This window comes from Lissotriton vulgaris, chromosome 2_1 (genome assembly GCF_964263255.1).
Source record: "Lissotriton vulgaris chromosome 2_1, aLisVul1.2, whole genome shotgun sequence".
In the NCBI taxonomy this organism is placed as follows: Eukaryota; Metazoa; Chordata; class Amphibia; order Caudata; family Salamandridae; genus Lissotriton; species Lissotriton vulgaris.
Genome location: NC_141687.1, coordinates 647,091,039 through 647,109,005, shown reverse-complemented (window position 1 = coordinate 647,109,005; position 17,967 = coordinate 647,091,039). Strand labels below are relative to the sequence as shown.

At 45.7% G+C, this 17,967-nt stretch overlaps 1 protein-coding gene across 1 annotated transcript in view; it reads left to right on the top strand.

The window, feature by feature from the left end:
- VPS13C (vacuolar protein sorting 13 homolog C) overlaps nucleotides 1-17,967 on the top strand; it is a 2,437,235-nt gene that overhangs the window by 1,416,555 nt on the left and 1,002,713 nt on the right. The window contains exon 56 of the mRNA XM_086955811.1: nucleotides 2,760-2,915. Within this exon, the coding sequence (XP_086811937.1) occupies nucleotides 2,760-2,915 (156 nt within the window). The remainder of the gene's footprint in view (nucleotides 1-2,759; nucleotides 2,916-17,967) is intronic.

Sequence of the window (17,967 nt, the reverse complement as noted above, 5' to 3'; positions counted from 1 at the left end):
TCCCCTGCGCGGCGCTTCCCCCCGCTCTGCTGCTTATCGCCTGGGCATTCCCCATTTTGGGGCGAATCTCGGCTGCAGGACACTCGCATTGGCGGGAAGGTGATTTTTGTACTGTGCAACCCCTTGCTGTGGGCTGCATTATCGCCGGAGCATTAACGCCTGCCTCCCTGGAAAGTGAGATCGCCCCCCCCCCCCCTCATCCTTGCGGATTTCCTGAGTGGCGGCAATGGCGCTCGCCCTTCATGACAAGGCGACGGCTGCTCCATCATTTCTGCCGCGCGCTGCCCTGCCTGTTATTGGGCTGGAAGCGGACCCCAGGGCATCGCCGCTCGCCGCGGACCTGCTGCTGACTCAGGACACCCTGACCTATGGGGATATCCTGCTCGCCCTTGCGGACTTGGCGACAACATGGCGGCGTAACGTCCAGGAGCTGACGGAGAAGATTGAGGGTGCTTCCTCTTGTGTAACGCGACCAGGGCTGACTGAGTCCCTGCCACCTCCGGCACTGTCTGGAGCTGATACAAGGTTGCAAGATGTGAGGGCGGAAATGTGCCGTGTCCCTGACGACAATGTTGCTGATCCTCTCCTTGGTGAGGCTTTGGCTACAATGTTACCCCCCACATTGGGAACTGTGACTCTTTCCCCACAATGGCTCTGTTCATCGGCCTCCCAGTGCCTGATTCCCCCTAAGGTCTTTGCTTCTGGAGCCGTTTTTCTACAGTGGTGGAGATTGTGCGTTGCGGAGGGGGTGCTCAACGAAATGGATGCTGGACCTGGTGGTGACCGGGGACGCTCCTCTCCGCCTCCTGTGTTTCTTCCTCGTTTGGAGCGGCCATCTTGCTCCTTTGTTCTACCCGGGGAATACTCGCAGCGATGGCCGGCCCAGACTGGAATTCGCCGTTCAGGCCAGGGCTGATGTTCTTTCTCGTGACTTTGCTCGGATGGATGGCGGAGACTCGGACTGACCTATGTCTTGATCGGCTGACTGCACAAAATGTACTCCTTTTTTCCCGCTTTGACTCGGAATCGCTATGTCCTGCTCTTTATTCTGGTTGGGGGGGTTGTAATTAATGTGTCGACCTGCGACTCTAGATACGGATGTTTAGACTCTCTATTGGCTGACTGTTTTTTGAATTTATTGGAACACGGTGTGGGAGCTGTATGGGGCTGTGTGAGTTCGGGAGTCCGGATTTTGGAAGGAAAGTGTGGCCCTCCCCCAGGGTTAGGTTTCCTGGGAGGATTAGATTAGACTTGTCTTTTCTGGCTCCCTATATTAATGGTGACATTATATCTTCTTTTTCTTTCTTTACTGTCTCTACTACATTTCGGGTTTATGGGGCGACAGACGCGCTGCTGGGGGGGGGTAGGCCGTAGCCTTTGCATGCGTGTAGGGTGGGGGTTGTGGGATGGGTATTTTGTTTCTTTTTTGTTCCTATGGTGCCTTGGTTTCTTCTTCTAATTTATTTCTTCTTCTTTCTGTCTTGGGTGAGTGTTGACGTTCTTGCCGGGCGGGTGGCGGCGAATACTGATAGGGCCTTGGGTCCAATATCCTGGTAACGTACATCCTGACCGCCATTCTGCCTGGTGGGTTTTGTTCCCTGAGTTACTGGGGTGTGTATACCTGCGTTGATATCTCTATCTTACGTCTTCACGGACCCTGTTCTTTCTTTTCGCTTATGTTCCTTTTTATTGAAACTAAATAGTCGGACATTATTGCTTGCAATGAAACTTTGAAAATTAACCTTCAGAACTCCTGAGACGCGCCAGCAAGGGTTCCACAGTGTAACTGCTGAATGCTTACTGATCATATTGCTGTTATGTCGCGTCAACGTATTGCCTGTGTAAGTGCTCAACCATACTTGTGGCTGGCCTGACGGTTGTAGGCCACTATTTGTAATTTCTAGATGCACTAATAAAGGTTTTCAAAAATGTAAAAAAAAAAAAAAAAACCATAGCATCTTCTTTTGGTGTTGGGTTACGTTGAGGTGTTTATTTAAGTAAAGGCTAAGGTGTTAGTATTTTTGTGAATGCTGAACAGCCTTTCTTTTATTGCAACATTGTGTTTTTTATTCACATACCTCACCAGTTTATGTTTCTGGGACGGGTCCTCCCTTAGGTCGGAGGAGCGCCGCCCTACTGCTTTCTCACAGTGCGAGAAGCAGAAACATAAAATTGTATTTTAAATACCATTTTAGGTTTCTACATAAAATGGTATTTTAAATACCCTTTTAGGTTTAGCTTCTCGCGCTGTGAGAAAGTAAAATGGTAGGCCTGGTTTGGATGGGTCGGGGAGGAGTGGCTTGCCCAATGTTATGGGCCCTGACTGCTTGGTCGGCCCTCTGATGCCAACCAAACCAGTCATACACACTCTGCCTACATAGAGAAAATGGCCTCCCTACAGGTACCCTGCTGGGCGCCGTCCAAACCAATCACAACGCTGCCATTGCAGCATTGTGATTGGCTTAGGGGAGGGAGGACGCCTGCTTCCTGTTCTAGGAGAGCAGGAAAGCAGCTGGAAAATGCAGGCACGGGACCCAGCCAGGAGCGAGGCGGCACGGGATTATTTATTATATTAAACCATCCCGCACAACACCCTCCCCCCCCCCCCCCCCCCCATTTGCAAGTAATATGAACTGCTACTGATAATTTCTTTTGGCATATGCACCTTAGTTTCAATCTAACATTGTCATTGTTGCCTACACTCTGTATGGAAATGTGTACTTTGTTATAAAAGTAATTTATTCTTATTTCACACCTAGATGAAGAATAATCCCAAACAGGAAAGAGGTCTGATTCCAGGTGATGATTTTGTTTTACTGCCTGAACCACAAACTGCCATTAGCATCTCTTCGAAGGACACAATGAATATAACAATCTCAAAATGTTCTCTTGGAGTTTTCAGTAATTTAGCAAAGGTAAGAAGCGACCGTAAACTCCGACAATAAACTTACTATATTGTATTTTAATGTTTTTAGATCCTATTGTTTTTTCCAATATAATAATTTATTATTGACTTTACCACAAGTCCCATAATGCCCTTCAAAGGTTTATAAGGATAAATGTATACATATAACTACAAAAGGATTCCTCCACTGTGAACAAGACTGCATTAGTCGAAACGAGTCTGTGGTTGTTTGGTGAGACGCAGATGGTGATCAATTTTCAATAAATTGGAAATCTGAAATTCCTGGAGTGCAATGGCATCTCTTGTTTTTGTTGTTAATTTTGGGGTTGTCCCAAATGCCTGCACCCACAGTTTGAGTGTGCCGTCCTTCGACGGCTTTGTTTGAGTATGTATATATATATTTATATTCACTGTAAAAACAAATGTTACAGGAACATTATGGTTAGGATCACATTTTAGTCCTACAAAACCAGTGAAATTCAGCAGTTCTGGTTACCAGAGCTAACTATAACTCACGCCTCCTCAATGCACTGCTTATGACTTCACATATTGCATCACTCATGACATGGTCAATGTCATCACTGATGATTGCGAGTGTTTTCTAAAAGTTTGAGTGTTAAATATATATATACTAAAGTACTACAAGAGTTAAATTAATATACTTTTAATATTACTAATGGGTGAAACTATTTGTAACATATATCATGTAAGTGGCTGTGTGACTGTGTGTATCCGTGTGTGATCGGGTATGTGAGTGACTGTGTGTGTGAGTTAGTGTGTGGGTGGTTATATGTGTGAATAAGTGGGTGTGTGAGTATCTATTGATAAGTGAGTGGCTGTATGGGTGAGTGAGTCGCTGTTTGAGTGGGTTTTTGGTTAACTGAGTGGGTGTCAGAGTGGCTGTATTGGGGAGTGACTATAAGTGGCTGTATTAGTGAGTGAATAGATGTGCGGGTGCTTGAATGGATTTGTGAATGGTTAAGTAAGAGGTTGAGTGGGTTCCTCTGTTGAGAGGCTACATGAGTGAGTGACTGGGTGTGTAAGTAGTTATATTAGTGAATGACTGGATGTGTGAATGGTTGTAATGGTGAGTGAGTGCCTGTGTAAGTAGATGTATGGGTGAGCGAATGGATGTGAGTGGCTATGTGGATGAGTAAGTGGGTGTGTGAGTGGTTCTCATTGTGTGTCAGTGGGTGTGTGAGAGGTTGTGTGGGGGTGTGAGTGGTTCTGTGGATGATGTCATCAGTGATTCCATCATTGATGTCATGAGTGGTGTCACTGACCATGTCATGAGTGATGTAATATGTGAAGTCATAAGCAGTGCATTGTGGGGGCGTGAGTTATAGTTGGCTCAGGTAACTGTAACTCCTGAAATTCAACAATTTTGTTCGAGAGAAAACTGAGCTTCGCTATAACATCCCTGTAACCTTTGGGTTTTTTTCAGTGAGTTTCTAAGACTTTTAAAATTGTTATTTCCTAACTATAACGTCCCTATAACCTTTGCATTTTTCTGTGAATTTCTGAAGTGTTTTTAATGTTAAGTAAGTTTTCATTGCAATGCACAGTAGGGGGAGGAGGGTTAAACACACAGACTAGCCTGGCATTGTGCTGCCCCCACCCAAGCTTGCTCCTCCTCTCCCCCTTCTTCCTTACCATCCATTATCCAAGTCCATGACCCTGCTCCCTCATTACAGCTGTTTGTGGCCGTTGTTCTGCCACTGCCCTTCCTACCTGCCGTAAACAGTTAGCTTGTTGCCCCATCTACCTGCTCTCTACCCTCCGTTTTCCGAGTCCATGCTGCAGCCCCCTCCCTCCTGCCCTGCATGGTCCGATGTGCTGCCACTGCCCTCCATTCAGCTTGATGTTCCTGCCCACTCCTCCTGCCCTCCGTTTCCCAATTCTATGCCCCTTTATTGCCCTCCTGCTTAGCCTTTATGCGTAGCTTGCTGCCCCTACTCTCCTTCCCCGTGTCCACTGATGTCTGTGTGCATGGCCATGTTCCCTCCTTTCTGCCCACTGTATTCCATGGACCTGCCACCCTCCTCTACTCTATGTTCTGCTGAATTGCCATTGCCCCTCCCACCTATCTAGCATGGTCAGATGGCTGCCACCTGTCCCTACCACCTCCAACCTGACTGTCCAAGTTCCATGCCCCTATCCCACTCTCCTGTCTTCCATGGTCCATTGTGCTGCCACACCCTTCTGCTCTCCATGCACTGTTGTGCTGCAACTGCTCCTCCTGTTTGCTTGTGTGATCTATTGTGAAGCCCCTTGCCCTGCTATCTTTTGTTTGTGTCCAGCTCCTACCCCTCCTTTCTGTCCTCTAAGCTCCCCTGCCCCATCCCACCTGCCTACCATGGCTGTTGCACTGCTACTTACCCTCTCACTTTCCATGCATGGTTTTCTGTGCTGCCACAGGCCCTCCCACCTACCCTGTGTGATCAGCTTGCAGCCCCTGACCCCCTCCCACCTTCCCTCTATTGTCTGTGTGTATGTAGTTAGTCCCCCTCCATGGTATGTTGTGATTCCAGTGCCCTTTCTCGCTTGTCCTTTATGGTCAGTTTGTTGCTCCTGCCCTCCATTTTCCATATACAGTCTCCTATCCCTCCATCCTGCCTTGTCTGTTCCGCTGTCATGCCTTTCTCCCTCTACTGCCCTTCATAGTCCGTCATGCTGCAGCAGTCCCTCCTATGTGTCCGGTATGATGAGTTTACTGCCCTTGTCTCTTTCCCCTCTGTTCTTTGTTGTCCATGTGCATGGCCCTGCCCGCTCCCTATTGCTTTCCATGGTCTGTTGTGCTGCACTGCTATACCACTTGCCCTGTCTGGTGTATTGTGCTGCTGCAACCCCTGATGGCTGCCCGGTAAGGTCAGTTTAGTGTCCCTGCTCTCTCTTATTCAAGTCCATGTCCTTCCCCCATTCCTCCTGCCCTCCGTGATCCAATGTACCGTAATTGCCAACATATTTAACTTGGTAAGACAGAGATTTTGAAAAATAAAACCTAGAGAATATATTTTACAATTTCACTTACATTGAAAAAGAGGAGACTTTAGCCTGGAGACTGATAAAATAAAGCCCCTTTGGGTTTAAAAACATCAGGAGCCTCCTGCCTGAATTGGGTCAGTTGGCATGCATAGTTGTACTAGAAACCGGTCCTGGGTAGCTTGATTCCGGTCCAGGGAAGACAGTTCGGGATGGACTGTTCCCATGAGGCACAGGGTCAGACTGATTCGCATATGGCCATGTCTGAACTGGGGTGGCGGAGTGAGCTAAAGAACGGTGATGGATTAAACCCAGATCAGTTGACTGGGGGTGAGTGTTTGTATTATCAACGCTCCGTCCATCATCACCTTTGGTTTTTCTATGCATAGTTGTGCTGCCACTGCCTCTTTTTTCTGCCCTCAATGGTTTCAAGGATCAGGCACTGCTAAGGGTCGGCAGCAATCTGGATCTCAATTGCACGTAGATATATCAATGGTGCCTGACCCTTGATGAAAGTGTGACTACAGGACAACAACATGCTCCAGACTCGCATGACCCTCAAAAAACTCAGAACAAGGGTAATCCCCAAGGACAGAAGATCAAGACCGATGAGAGCCTTAGGCCTCACGAATGTGCATGGTATGCATGCGTAACAAGGCAGGGATACATTAAACAGCCCTGACAAAGACCCCCAGACGCGAATGGGCTCCTGGTATGGGCCAAAACATGTTGGCATTTACAACCGTAAAGAAACTTTTAATTCATACCCCAGGTACCCTATAAATAACGAAACTCTTTGGGTATCCATGTAGGTATTTTAACCTCCTATCTTTCTCCTAGATCCCTGCTTATCCAGCCAGATTTTGGATGGGCTCTTAGTATGGGCCAAAACATGTTGGCATTTACATAGTAGGGTTAATTGAATAATTAGATTCAATAAAAACCCTAAAACGTTTTATTCATACCCCAGGTACCCTATGAATAATGAAACTCTTTGGGTATCCCAGTAGGTATTTTGACCTCCTATCTTTCTCCTAGATCCCTGCTTATCCAGACATATTTTATCTAAGAACTCCCACTCCTTTGTGGTTGAGTCCGCCCTGGGGGTATTACCCTACCAGGGTGTGGATAGGCGCCGATGATGAAGCCTGTCACGATAAAGTGAGTGAGGCGCATACGCAAGCGGTGCTAGGAAGCAAATTCTTCCTAGAAGAGGATCCTTACCTGTCTACTTTTTCCTTTTTTTCTCAGTCCAGTTGCTTTCGTGTGTGAATAATGACTTTGGGAGAATGCGACTGGTCTCATAGACCTATTTTTACCTCCACCCGTTCTGCACTGTGATCCCGTAATACTTTTTGCATCCTTGGACACTTTTTCCATACATTGCTGCCCTCCCTTATGAATGAGACCTGGAACAATCTTGCCCCATTAATATGGGATGTCAACAAGAAGCTAAACAGATCCTTCGATGTGGTATGGATCAGGCTATGGCCTCTTAAGTGGCACAATGTCGGCATTCCTGGTTGCGCACCTCTAGGTTTTTGATGACACCCATCAATTCAGTGCCCATGCAGACACTGCATTACAACGTTTTCGGGACAATTGGGGCGGTGAGGCCTTTCAACTCTGTTTACTGTCTAACTCCGTCTTTCCAGCGGTCTTGCTGGACTAGCTCCCCAAGGACATAGTCGAGTCGCTCTTTGTTTCTTTCTAATAAGCCATTGGTAGGCTTCAGGCTTCCAGTTCTTTTCTAAACATTTCACTTTAGCGTGGCAACCAGTAAGGTGTTCCTGCCTTTCAAAGGTGCTATTTTTAGTTCCAAACCATCATGGTGGATTGGAGTCGATTTTTGTTTTATGGCCAGAAGTGGGATTCAAACCTTATGTTTTAGGCGTTTTTCTTCTTACCATACTTCATGCAAGCAATCATTATTATGGTATTTTGTGCGGATGCACTATTGCCTTGCCCTGTACCTCATAGAACATCTTTTGTATGCCTCTTAGGCTTTGGCGGGGTGGGGCAGGGGAGAATGGGGGGATGTAAAAAATGATTTAAAAAATAACTTACCATATCGCTGCCATGTCTCTCCTCCGCATCAAGACTCAGCCGAACAGGAACCAGGAAGCACCCAGGCTCCCCTGACCAATCATAATGTTGCAATGCTGTGTTGTGATTAGTCTGCGCACCGTGGTTCGGTGCTCAGATGTGGACTGGGGGCCTGGGCATGTTCTCCACGCAGGCTGTAATGCAGAACATGTGAAGTGCGCATGACTGTTTGGATGGCCCCAGAGGGCCAGCCAAACAGTCATTGCGCACTTGGATTGGGCTAACCACTCCCCCCCTGCCCTGCTCTAAGAGCAGAGCAGCCCCGCCCACCTGAAAAGCAGCACGAAAACATAAAATGATAAATACTTTGAGTTATTATCATTTCATGTTTCCTTTATTTACACAGTTTAAAAGCACTGGGGCGACACTCTTCCGCCTTAACGTAGGAGCCGGCACTTATCATAGACATTCCTTGGTGTGCTTATGGTATTTAATATCCCTAATAATGGATTTTCTTTTGCAAACAAACATTGGCACACAGTTTTTCACCTTACATTTACGCCCTATTCAGCTGTTTCTCTCAATCTGATAAAGACATCTAGCTTTAGATTCCTTGACTTTTGAATTCTCACCAGGCGGCAGCCTGGATCCAGAAATTTTTCAACAGTACCTCTGTGTGCCGGGGGATGGCTTTGTACGGTTCTGTTATGATGCTGTCTCCAGACATGACGTCCGTGGAGCCATATAATTACCCTCTGGTGCACGGACATCAGTTTCTTCTTAACTGCACTACAACGGGGATCCAGAAAAGCTTTTCCTCGTTCCTCTTGTGTTTGGCCTACTTCGACGCCTTTTTGCATCAGGGAAGAGTGCGCCTATGCCTTGGGGTTTTAAGCTATGCAAGACCTATATCCGACAGATGTCAGCTACGGATCCTCATCCCATCTGCATGTGGTGCCTAGGAGAGCACCACTATTCTCAGGAGTGCGATGCCTGTAAGCGGCTGAAAACCAATTACCTTGCTGGAAAGGCAAATAAAGTTGCTGATGGCGCGGCTCTCCAGATTGGAGTCTAGGTGACAGTGATTTCCTTCCTGCTTTGAGGTTCCTGCCTGGGGCTGTTTAAGGAGCCATTCTCGTGGGCGCCACTCACCCAAGTCCTGAAAATTCTGTCATAAGGGATTGACGTGACGGAGGCATTCCGCCTCACGGCATCATGGCATAGTTGCTGGTTCCTCCCGTTACTTACCGGATGATGTAGCACAAGAGTCAACCCGAGCCTCCCTCCTTAGCTGGGGCGACTATGACCCTGTTGGAGGCATATTTTCATGCCCTGCATTCCTTTTTTGGGGCCATGCCTCCCCCTGGTGCGCCTTTGTGCCGCAAAGAGGTAGAAGGTACTCTGATTGGAAACATGCCGGCTGGTTCGCCCTCAGCGCTGGTCGAGGACCTTGACTCCATGCCTGGAGCCATTACGGCATTGGTACACAGCCTGGTGCGGCTTCCACTCTTGATGCTGTCATCATTGGATAAGGTGGTACTGGAAGTAGATATGACGCCAGAACAATGTCGGAGACACCGTTCATGGTGCTCATAGCCACTGCGCCTTCTTTTTTACCTTCTGAGGATGAAGCTAGTTCTGTTAGTATTCCTCCAGCATTGCAAGGTAACTCAGCAGCCGCTAGTGATGTCAACTGGTTGGTCTTGGTCTTCCTCTTATAGGAGGTTCTTTGGTGGCATTTGGTGGGGACAGTAGGCTGCAACCCTCTTTTAATTATGATCTTCTTTCTCGACACAAATGGCGACGGAGGCTAGTGCAGCTTTTGCTCAGGTTATGAATAGAGCTGCTGAGGTCTTGAAATTGCAGCTTCCTTCTGTGACTTTGTCATCTGACCCTTTATTGGATCTTTTTCATCAGGGTGTCACAGGTGTTGAACCCTTACTACCTTATAAAGAGTTCATGTACGATATTCTCCTGGGTACTTGGGTGAGGCCTGTGTCGCATATCTCTGTTGATTGTGCCATTTCCCATTGTATGGACGACTCTGCTTGTCTTTCTCAACACCCTTCAGCTAAAGTATTTGTCATGCGAACTGCTACAACTTTGCCAAATTTGGATGTTTCGCCTTTGCTTCCACCAGGTAGCGAGTCTAGGTGGTTGGATGTGTGTGACCGGAATACCTTTGCGTCGGCTAGTTCGGGCTTGAGGTCCTAAGGCTTCATATGCTTTGTGAGACTCTGTCAACCATCTGCTTCCTTCCCTTCCTGAGGGGGTCAGGGCTGAACTCTTTCAGCTTGTGCATGATGGACATGAGATGGCAAAGTTTAATATTAAATCGGCAATGGACATCACCAATGGCTCAATCTGTTGCTCTCCGTAGACCCGCTTGGTTGCGTGAGTCAAGATTCCCAGATAATGTTCGGGAGAGCTTGAAAGACATGTCCTTTGATGGTGTTTGTTTATTTGACAGCCATGCAGATTTAGCTATAAAGCGCCTCATGGCTGGTCACTTGTAGTTTGGCCTCATCAGGTTTTCTGCTTATCCTTTATATAGCCACGGCCATGGATCTTAGGTTAAGAATGTAAATCCTGCCTCTGCTGTTGTCTTTGTAGTGTTGAAGTAATAAGCACTACTTCTTCCTTATAAGTTAGTGTGTTTGACTCCGGATTTGACTTTTTTAACCTCTGGATTCTATTTGCAGCTGTGTAGCTGATTTGGTCTTTTATTTACTCTGATGAGGAGCTGAATCTCAAGAGTTTATACCCCTTCTTGGGTATACAACTTACTCTGCATGGAGTTTTGGTTTTCTATTGTATAGCTCTTTAAGTATACATTTCGTAGTCGATTTGTTTACTATTAGCTGTATATCAGAGAAAACTATCTAAGTCCTTCTTGTTCTTAGTTATACTGTTAAGGGCTATTGTAGTAAACTAATTGCTGTTCTTTTTCCCTTGTGAAACCCTTTGTGAGGTTCTGTTACATTTACATGCTCCTCTGAGTTTTCATAACTAGGTAATCAGTGCAGTTTGTTTCTCTTATTGAGCGGACTGCATATTTATTATGAGTGCTTCAATACATTGAAGAGCTGTGCTGGTAAATTCTGAGTTTATGGTATATTCTTTGGCATACACAAGTTAGTGGCCCCCTTCTTTGTGGGAGGGTATAGGAAGGTCCTTGATTCAATTTTGGAACAGAGTGGTGTGAACTCTGTACCTTAAACTGTCTGATAGGCCATGTCTGAAACCGATAGGACTGTTTAGTTCATACATTTCATGATAGGAGTTTTAGGCTTGATAGAAAGCTCCTCTTGTTACTCTCCTACAACACTTTTTCTCATCTGGCAGAAGGTTAGATATTGCCTGTCCTCTTGGTTATGTATGTCATTTTTCCCTGTGCTTAACAGTCCATGAGAAATCATGACTGCTGCTTCTTCAAGAAGTGTATGTGATATGTAAACGTGAGGGGAAACATTTGCAAACATTGGTTACTTAAAATGAAACACGGTTATGTACTAGACCATGTGCTCATTTGTAACCAAAGGGTCTAGGACACAACATCCGGATGGTAACATCATTGACATACTATATGTCTAAAATTATGTACATATATAAATAAATGTAAATATCAGTAACATGATAATGAACATGAAAAACATGACCTACTAATGTCCAAGAATTTTTACACATTTAATAATTTGCCCCGTAAATGTGAATTAAATATGTCACACAAGCAAATTGCACAAATGTACTATGCACCTTAAAAGTATGATTTAAAATGAAATATTCAATGATATTGCAAAACTATGTGACACTAACATAATGCAATTGTAAATAAGAACTGTGTTCATTGTCTGAGGGTAAAAAGTGTATGAAAACTACATCTTCCAGAATGCAATGGGAGTGTTTTTAACAGGAAGTACTATAAAACAGGATGTGAAAGTAGTGTCTCCCTACTGAGACAAAGGCTGTAATGGCCAAAACGTGTCGGTTTTGATAGGCTGGCTCTGTTTTAAAAGAAAATATCAATTCAATATAAGGATTTCTGTGTGTGGCTAAAATTTGTTGGAAAATTGATTCAGGCCATTGGTCCGGCCCATAGCCTGCACCTGCTGCTGAGTGCACCGGCTTTCTGACCACATTGTATGCAGATTGAATTCAGCTGGAGGCGCCCGACCGAGAGAACGCCATAAAACATCAACACACGACGGGTTGAGCGCTGATGGATGGAGCGGAGGATCCCCACCCGGACAGGAGTCTCCCCGAAAGGGGAGTGGGGCTACGAAGCAGATTCATTGCACTCTCGCTCAAAGCGACTTGAAAAGGGAAATACAGCACTGGTAAATCGCTGACGCGAAGGCTCGGCGTTTTGTGTTACCAAAAAGTAGAGATCCTTCAGAAAATGTTGATGATAGCAAAACTGTGAGCCGGAGCAAACTGATAAAAGGATTGTGTGTATGCATTCCTGACATCTAAACAAAACATAACGGAGGCGCGCAAAGAGAAACGAGCACAGAAAATGGCAACAATGTTTCAACAAAGCACGGGAGAACGCGCGGAAGTAGTTGAAATAAATGACATGCAGCCCAAACACAACCCATCTCTTAAACAACTGTTTCTACAGCTAGAAAGACAAACAAAAAAGGAAATCCGCAAAATCTGGGAAATCACGGCTCTACACAAATGTCTTGAAATAGATTGTATACAAGAGGGTTAAGGATCTTTACTTTACCAACTCATCCAGAAACCAAAACTGATATGTTAAAAGAATGGGGTGATAATAACACTGTGTTAAAAAAACATGATGAAAATCTTAATAAAATATGCAGATACTTAATTAGAAGAAATACACACCCTTATCAAAGAATTGGAAAATACAGTAGGACTGCTGAACAAGGAAGAATCAAGTAAATTAAGAAATGACATGGAAACTCGCCTTGAGAAATATAGGAGGAAAATAGGAGGAGAGCCGAAAAATAGGAAATTCATAAGGGATGGCAATGAATATAAACAAGGAAGGATCCTAACATTTTCAAGGCGATTTGATGCGCTGAAAGTGAACTACGTAAAAAAATCCCCCTAACTTGACAGGAGATATGAGTGAATCAGATGTGAGTGAAAATGGAACTGCTGGAAACACAAATGTCTCCTCGGGGCAGCAGGAGAGTCGGGCGGCCGCGCATCACGGTTTTCTAGGTGGCGAGCAGGCTGAACGGCAGGCGAGACGACGGGGACAGAGTGTGAGTAATCCCGCGCTATGGTGCACTGAGGGGTGTGATTTTCGCCATAATTATGTGTGCGTAACGTATGGGATGCGAGGGAACCGACACGATGTCTTAGAGCTTTAACTGGGATGGCGTAATAGTGGCTCAGTTGTTGGAGTATGAGGCTGCCAATGCTATGATCACGGGTTCAATCCCCGTAAGGGGCATACTTTCAAGTGCAGATTGTGCAAAAAATGTATGCGTTCTCAATTTTAAAAGTAAAAATGTCCAGTCAGCTCGGTGACTCATCGGGTGAAGATGGCCCTTTACCGCTTTCACACTAACACTAATAATCTCTGTGGACTGATCCCCGGGGCGCATCTGAGGGGCAGGGAAGGCTAGCGAGCGATGTAGCTGCTGTAATGGCCTTTGGAGTCCGGATGTTCTTAAGGCTGCTGGAAAACAAGATTGTTTCTCGATATAGGATGCCTAAATGTAATGTTCACAAATATTTGTAAAAACCCCAGATGGCACCTAGTTGATAATGCTGCTCTACAGAGCGAGCACTACTTTAATAGAAATGAGGAAGCTTTTGTGCCTTCCTGCTGACGAACTAATGTTAATTTTCGGCACAGTATGAACACGAATGAAATGTCGGTACCTGTACGTATAAACTTAGCCAGCATCACAAGAAAAGCACTTTTCATTTGTGATCTTTCAAAGATAATTTTCAGCCTTCTTTATTCATGCTTAGCGGAAATCAGGATATAGCATGCTGTAACATGCACTGTGATCGCCGCAGGCCACATTTCTTGGTTTAAAAGCTCAAAAATGTGGATATGTTGCAGTGCTGAGAAGGTATATGCTGCTAGCCTGATTGATTCACTTCCCGACTTTGTTTGTCTCTGGGGTAGTGGGTTATATATAGGCAACACCCTTAATGTACCCTAAGGAATTCTCAATTGTCCTTTTGCACAATCCATAAGTGAACGATAATATTAATTACCCCTAAAAATTTGACCCTTCATTGACCCACTCATCTGTAATTCATCCACGTTTTTTGTGCTTTTTAGATGAGTGCACATTAGGCTGTCATTATGTTGCATACTTGCTCTACGGTCTATTTCCATGAGTGATGTTACTACACAGAGCCTGTTTCATGTGCACGTCTTTTCTGTCAGCACTACAACTAATCTATCTCTGCTAGCCAGGTACACCAAGACACTCTAACGGGCACAGAGAAAGGCAGAACAGACGCCGTAGGCAAAGAGGTAGACATTGGGCGGGGAGATGGGACGGCAGCCAAGACTGCCGACTCTGGTGTGGGAGACCAGGGTTCAAGACTACGTGATGGTTAGGATATACATGTACTTTTATATCAGCCCACAATTTCAAGCATGTTTGTAGATGTGATTACGTTCGCCATGAGCACCATGGGCTTGCTACGCCCACACGGTTTCAACCGCTCACAATATAAGGAAAGACGTATTGGTGCGTGGGTTGCACCACAAGTTGTTGCGGTTCTGTCCTACAACGGATGAAATATATACGTCCGTTTACCTGTAGCAGTGAACCTAATCACAGACGGTTGTTCACCACGGAGTCTCTTCATGAAGGGTTTTTTGAGTACATCATAGATACACCCAAGGAACTATCTGTTAAGCTAAGACTTGCGCCTGAAGTCTGGTTCCGGTCTGTTATTTTATTTACTCAATAGGATAATACGTTATTATGATGGTTAGAAAGTGGCAAGTTATCAAGGGCTATTGCCTTGGAGCAGGGCTGTGCCCCTTTTCCTCATCATTAGTCATGATAGATTCAAACTGGTTATTCTATGCACTTTCTAAAACTGACGTAGCACAGCATAAATGTCAATGGGTGCCCTAGATGAGTTGGAGACCGGCATGTTTGGTTTAGTTTGAATTTTAGCATTTACAAGCTGGCTATGCACCATGATAACCTTTAAATATTGTTTCATTGAACACATGATGTCCAAGTCAGCATGGCTGTGCGGAATCTTTTTATTGTATTCTCATCAAAGTTCTATGCATTCCAGAAACTGTTGTGAAAGTATGCTTCATAGACACAAGAACACGAGGGCTTGCACAGAGCGTTGTCAAACAACCCATTTAACCGGGGGAAATGAGTCTACTGGCTCCACTTCCGGTCATGTGTTTGGGACTGAATGGAAACCCTTCCCTCTTTTACCAATGCTCTATCCCAATCCAGATATCAAACTCACATGTCCACCCCCCCAAATTACGGTCTTATCTCTCTGTACTAGATCTCCTCCAATTCACTTAGGGTTCCAGTGTAGCGTGCCACTTGCAGAAGAAGCGCTTTGGTGCTTGCACTCTAGAATGATTATCATTGGTATCTACTGAGTTGATAGTAAAGAATCATGATAACTCCTACATGCTAATGCCCGCTTTCTGGGGTCCTCCTTGCGAGCAAACAGGTATGTAAGTGTAGGGCTTGATAGTGTGCTAGCCAGTTTTCCAGGTTGCGCGTCAACGGTGCTAAGCACAGACGTCAACCACGTTCTGTTGCAACTCAGGGCGGAAAGCCATACAAAGGAATTGGAATATTTCAATTTTCGTGTTTTACATTGATACTTTGAGGTAGGGTAGCGTGGTCCTTATACGGGAGAGACTGGTGGCATCGACCAGTGATGCCCCCAGAAGCCTGGGCTCTGCAGGGTCTATTTCAGCCATTACTGTGAATGACTGACTGTATTGCGCGGTGCGCAATCATTCCTAGGAACCACAAGCAGCGCTGATTGTGGAAATCTGTGAATTTTCAATGATACCGTCGGCGAAAGACCAAAATGAGAAGTTTTATCCTTGGGGGGTTACCTCAATTTTATGTTTCTACCGCAAATTGTTCGGTGGTATTAGATAACAACTGTATTTGAAAGCTATCCTAGTGGTAGCTGTGGAGGGAAGCCTTCAGGCTAAATCTTGGAGGAATGTAAAGCTGCTTGTTTTACCAATCTTAATCTCAGGAATGAATAAATGAAAGGAGGGCCACACCAGGAGTGTACAACATACATGTGTTGGTTCTGAGCACATCCAGTTAGTCCCTTTATGAGGTTGGAGGCAAATAATTAGTCAGTGAACTTATTTAACCCACGCAAAGGAAAAGCCTTTATCTCACAGGCCATCTCATGTTAGTACTAAGGTCAATGACATCAACCGATCCGATAGTCTCAGCAAGCTTGGAACTTCCCCACGCTAATGACCGATTGCTGGGGGGCCCTGATCTTACTACGCACCCTGGCCCCGGATGTCACACCTCAAAAGGTGTCCAAGAGCCTAGTTGTGGCATCACATAGGTCTGGGGATGCTTGTGATCAGGTCCGGTTGGCTGGGATGGTATTTGCCAGACGCCAAAGTGGGGAGCAAAAAGGCTCTGGTGCGATTTTACAGCCTGGCATAGTTGGGGCTGTGCTAATCCTTTTGTGTAAAGACTTGGATGCTGCACTGTCAAACACTGTCCTTCTTTTTTTTTTTTTTCTCACACATAGATCCTATCATAAGGATGTGGGTAGAAAACCAGGATTAAGCGGCGATGTCCTCGTCTGCAGCACAATTTTCTTTTAGTAACGATGAATGTGATAATAGGAAGCCAATTGTACAGCCTAGCAGGGTTAGGGCGGTGCTGATCCTATGCTTAAAGACTTTGATGCGGTAATGGCAAACAGACTGTCCCTTTCAATCTTAGTTCTATTGCATAAAGACATGGGCGGAAAACCAGGAATAGGAGGAGATGTCCTGGTCTACAGCTGAATTTTAGTAACAAGGAAGGTGCACTTCACACTGTCTAACGTCCTTAAGGAGTCACGTGGGCACTATTGGATTCACGGTGGACCCCATGCACTTACATACGGGGTTAATGCCAGCTAGGGTTTAGCATCTGATGACAATGAATGCAGACACTGGTGGGGCAGCTATAGTTAGGAAGCCAGGAACCCTACCCATCGTACAGCGCTATTGCACGGCATTTCACACTGTGCATTGTCCTGAAGTAATCATTAATGGGCTATTGCATTTACGGTGGACTACAGGTCTAGGCTTTCATGAAGGTCATACTACCAGGCACCCTCACAGAACACTTACAGTTGGAAGTGTTAATGAGTATGCATCGGGCGCTAATTTTTATCTAAAACTTAGCATGTGATGGCAATGTAAGACAAGCACGTGTACGGCAGTTATCGCCAGAAACACTGATGGTTTGTGTTTATCTTTTCCATTTATGTATGGCTGGGCCCATGGTGGACATCCGTGAAGTGCTCCACATCACAACAGCTGCAACAGGTGGACAGCCCAAGGGATGCTTATGTCAGGTAAAGGAGGGCAAGCATCAACGCAAGTGGGATGGGCGAGCGAGCAAGGACGCAGGAGGTGCCAGCTCAGGGTTGATTGTTTTGTTTCTTGGGCCTGCGACGCAGGACGGAAACTACCCATGGATCATCACATCAACTCATCAGCATCACAGAATTGCCAGGAGGACATAAAGAAGACAGTGGTAGTGTGGGTACTAGGACATTCATATGTAAAGCACGCTAATCCTATTTCTTGCAGGATCGGGTAGACGGAGGGCGGAGAGTGGGGGGTGCACGGTCTCCTTCCACGGCAGGGGGGGGCTTTGCCTCAGTCAGGTCAGGGATTATATGTCGGATTTACTAAGAAGACATACTGCACCTCTTTCGGCGGTGATCCTTCATCTAGGGGGGAATGATCTGGCAGGCCTGGGTAGAAGGGTCCTCCTGGAAGAGATTATATCAGCAGCAGGGTGGCTGGCAAATCGGTTACCAGGGAGCGTGATTGTATG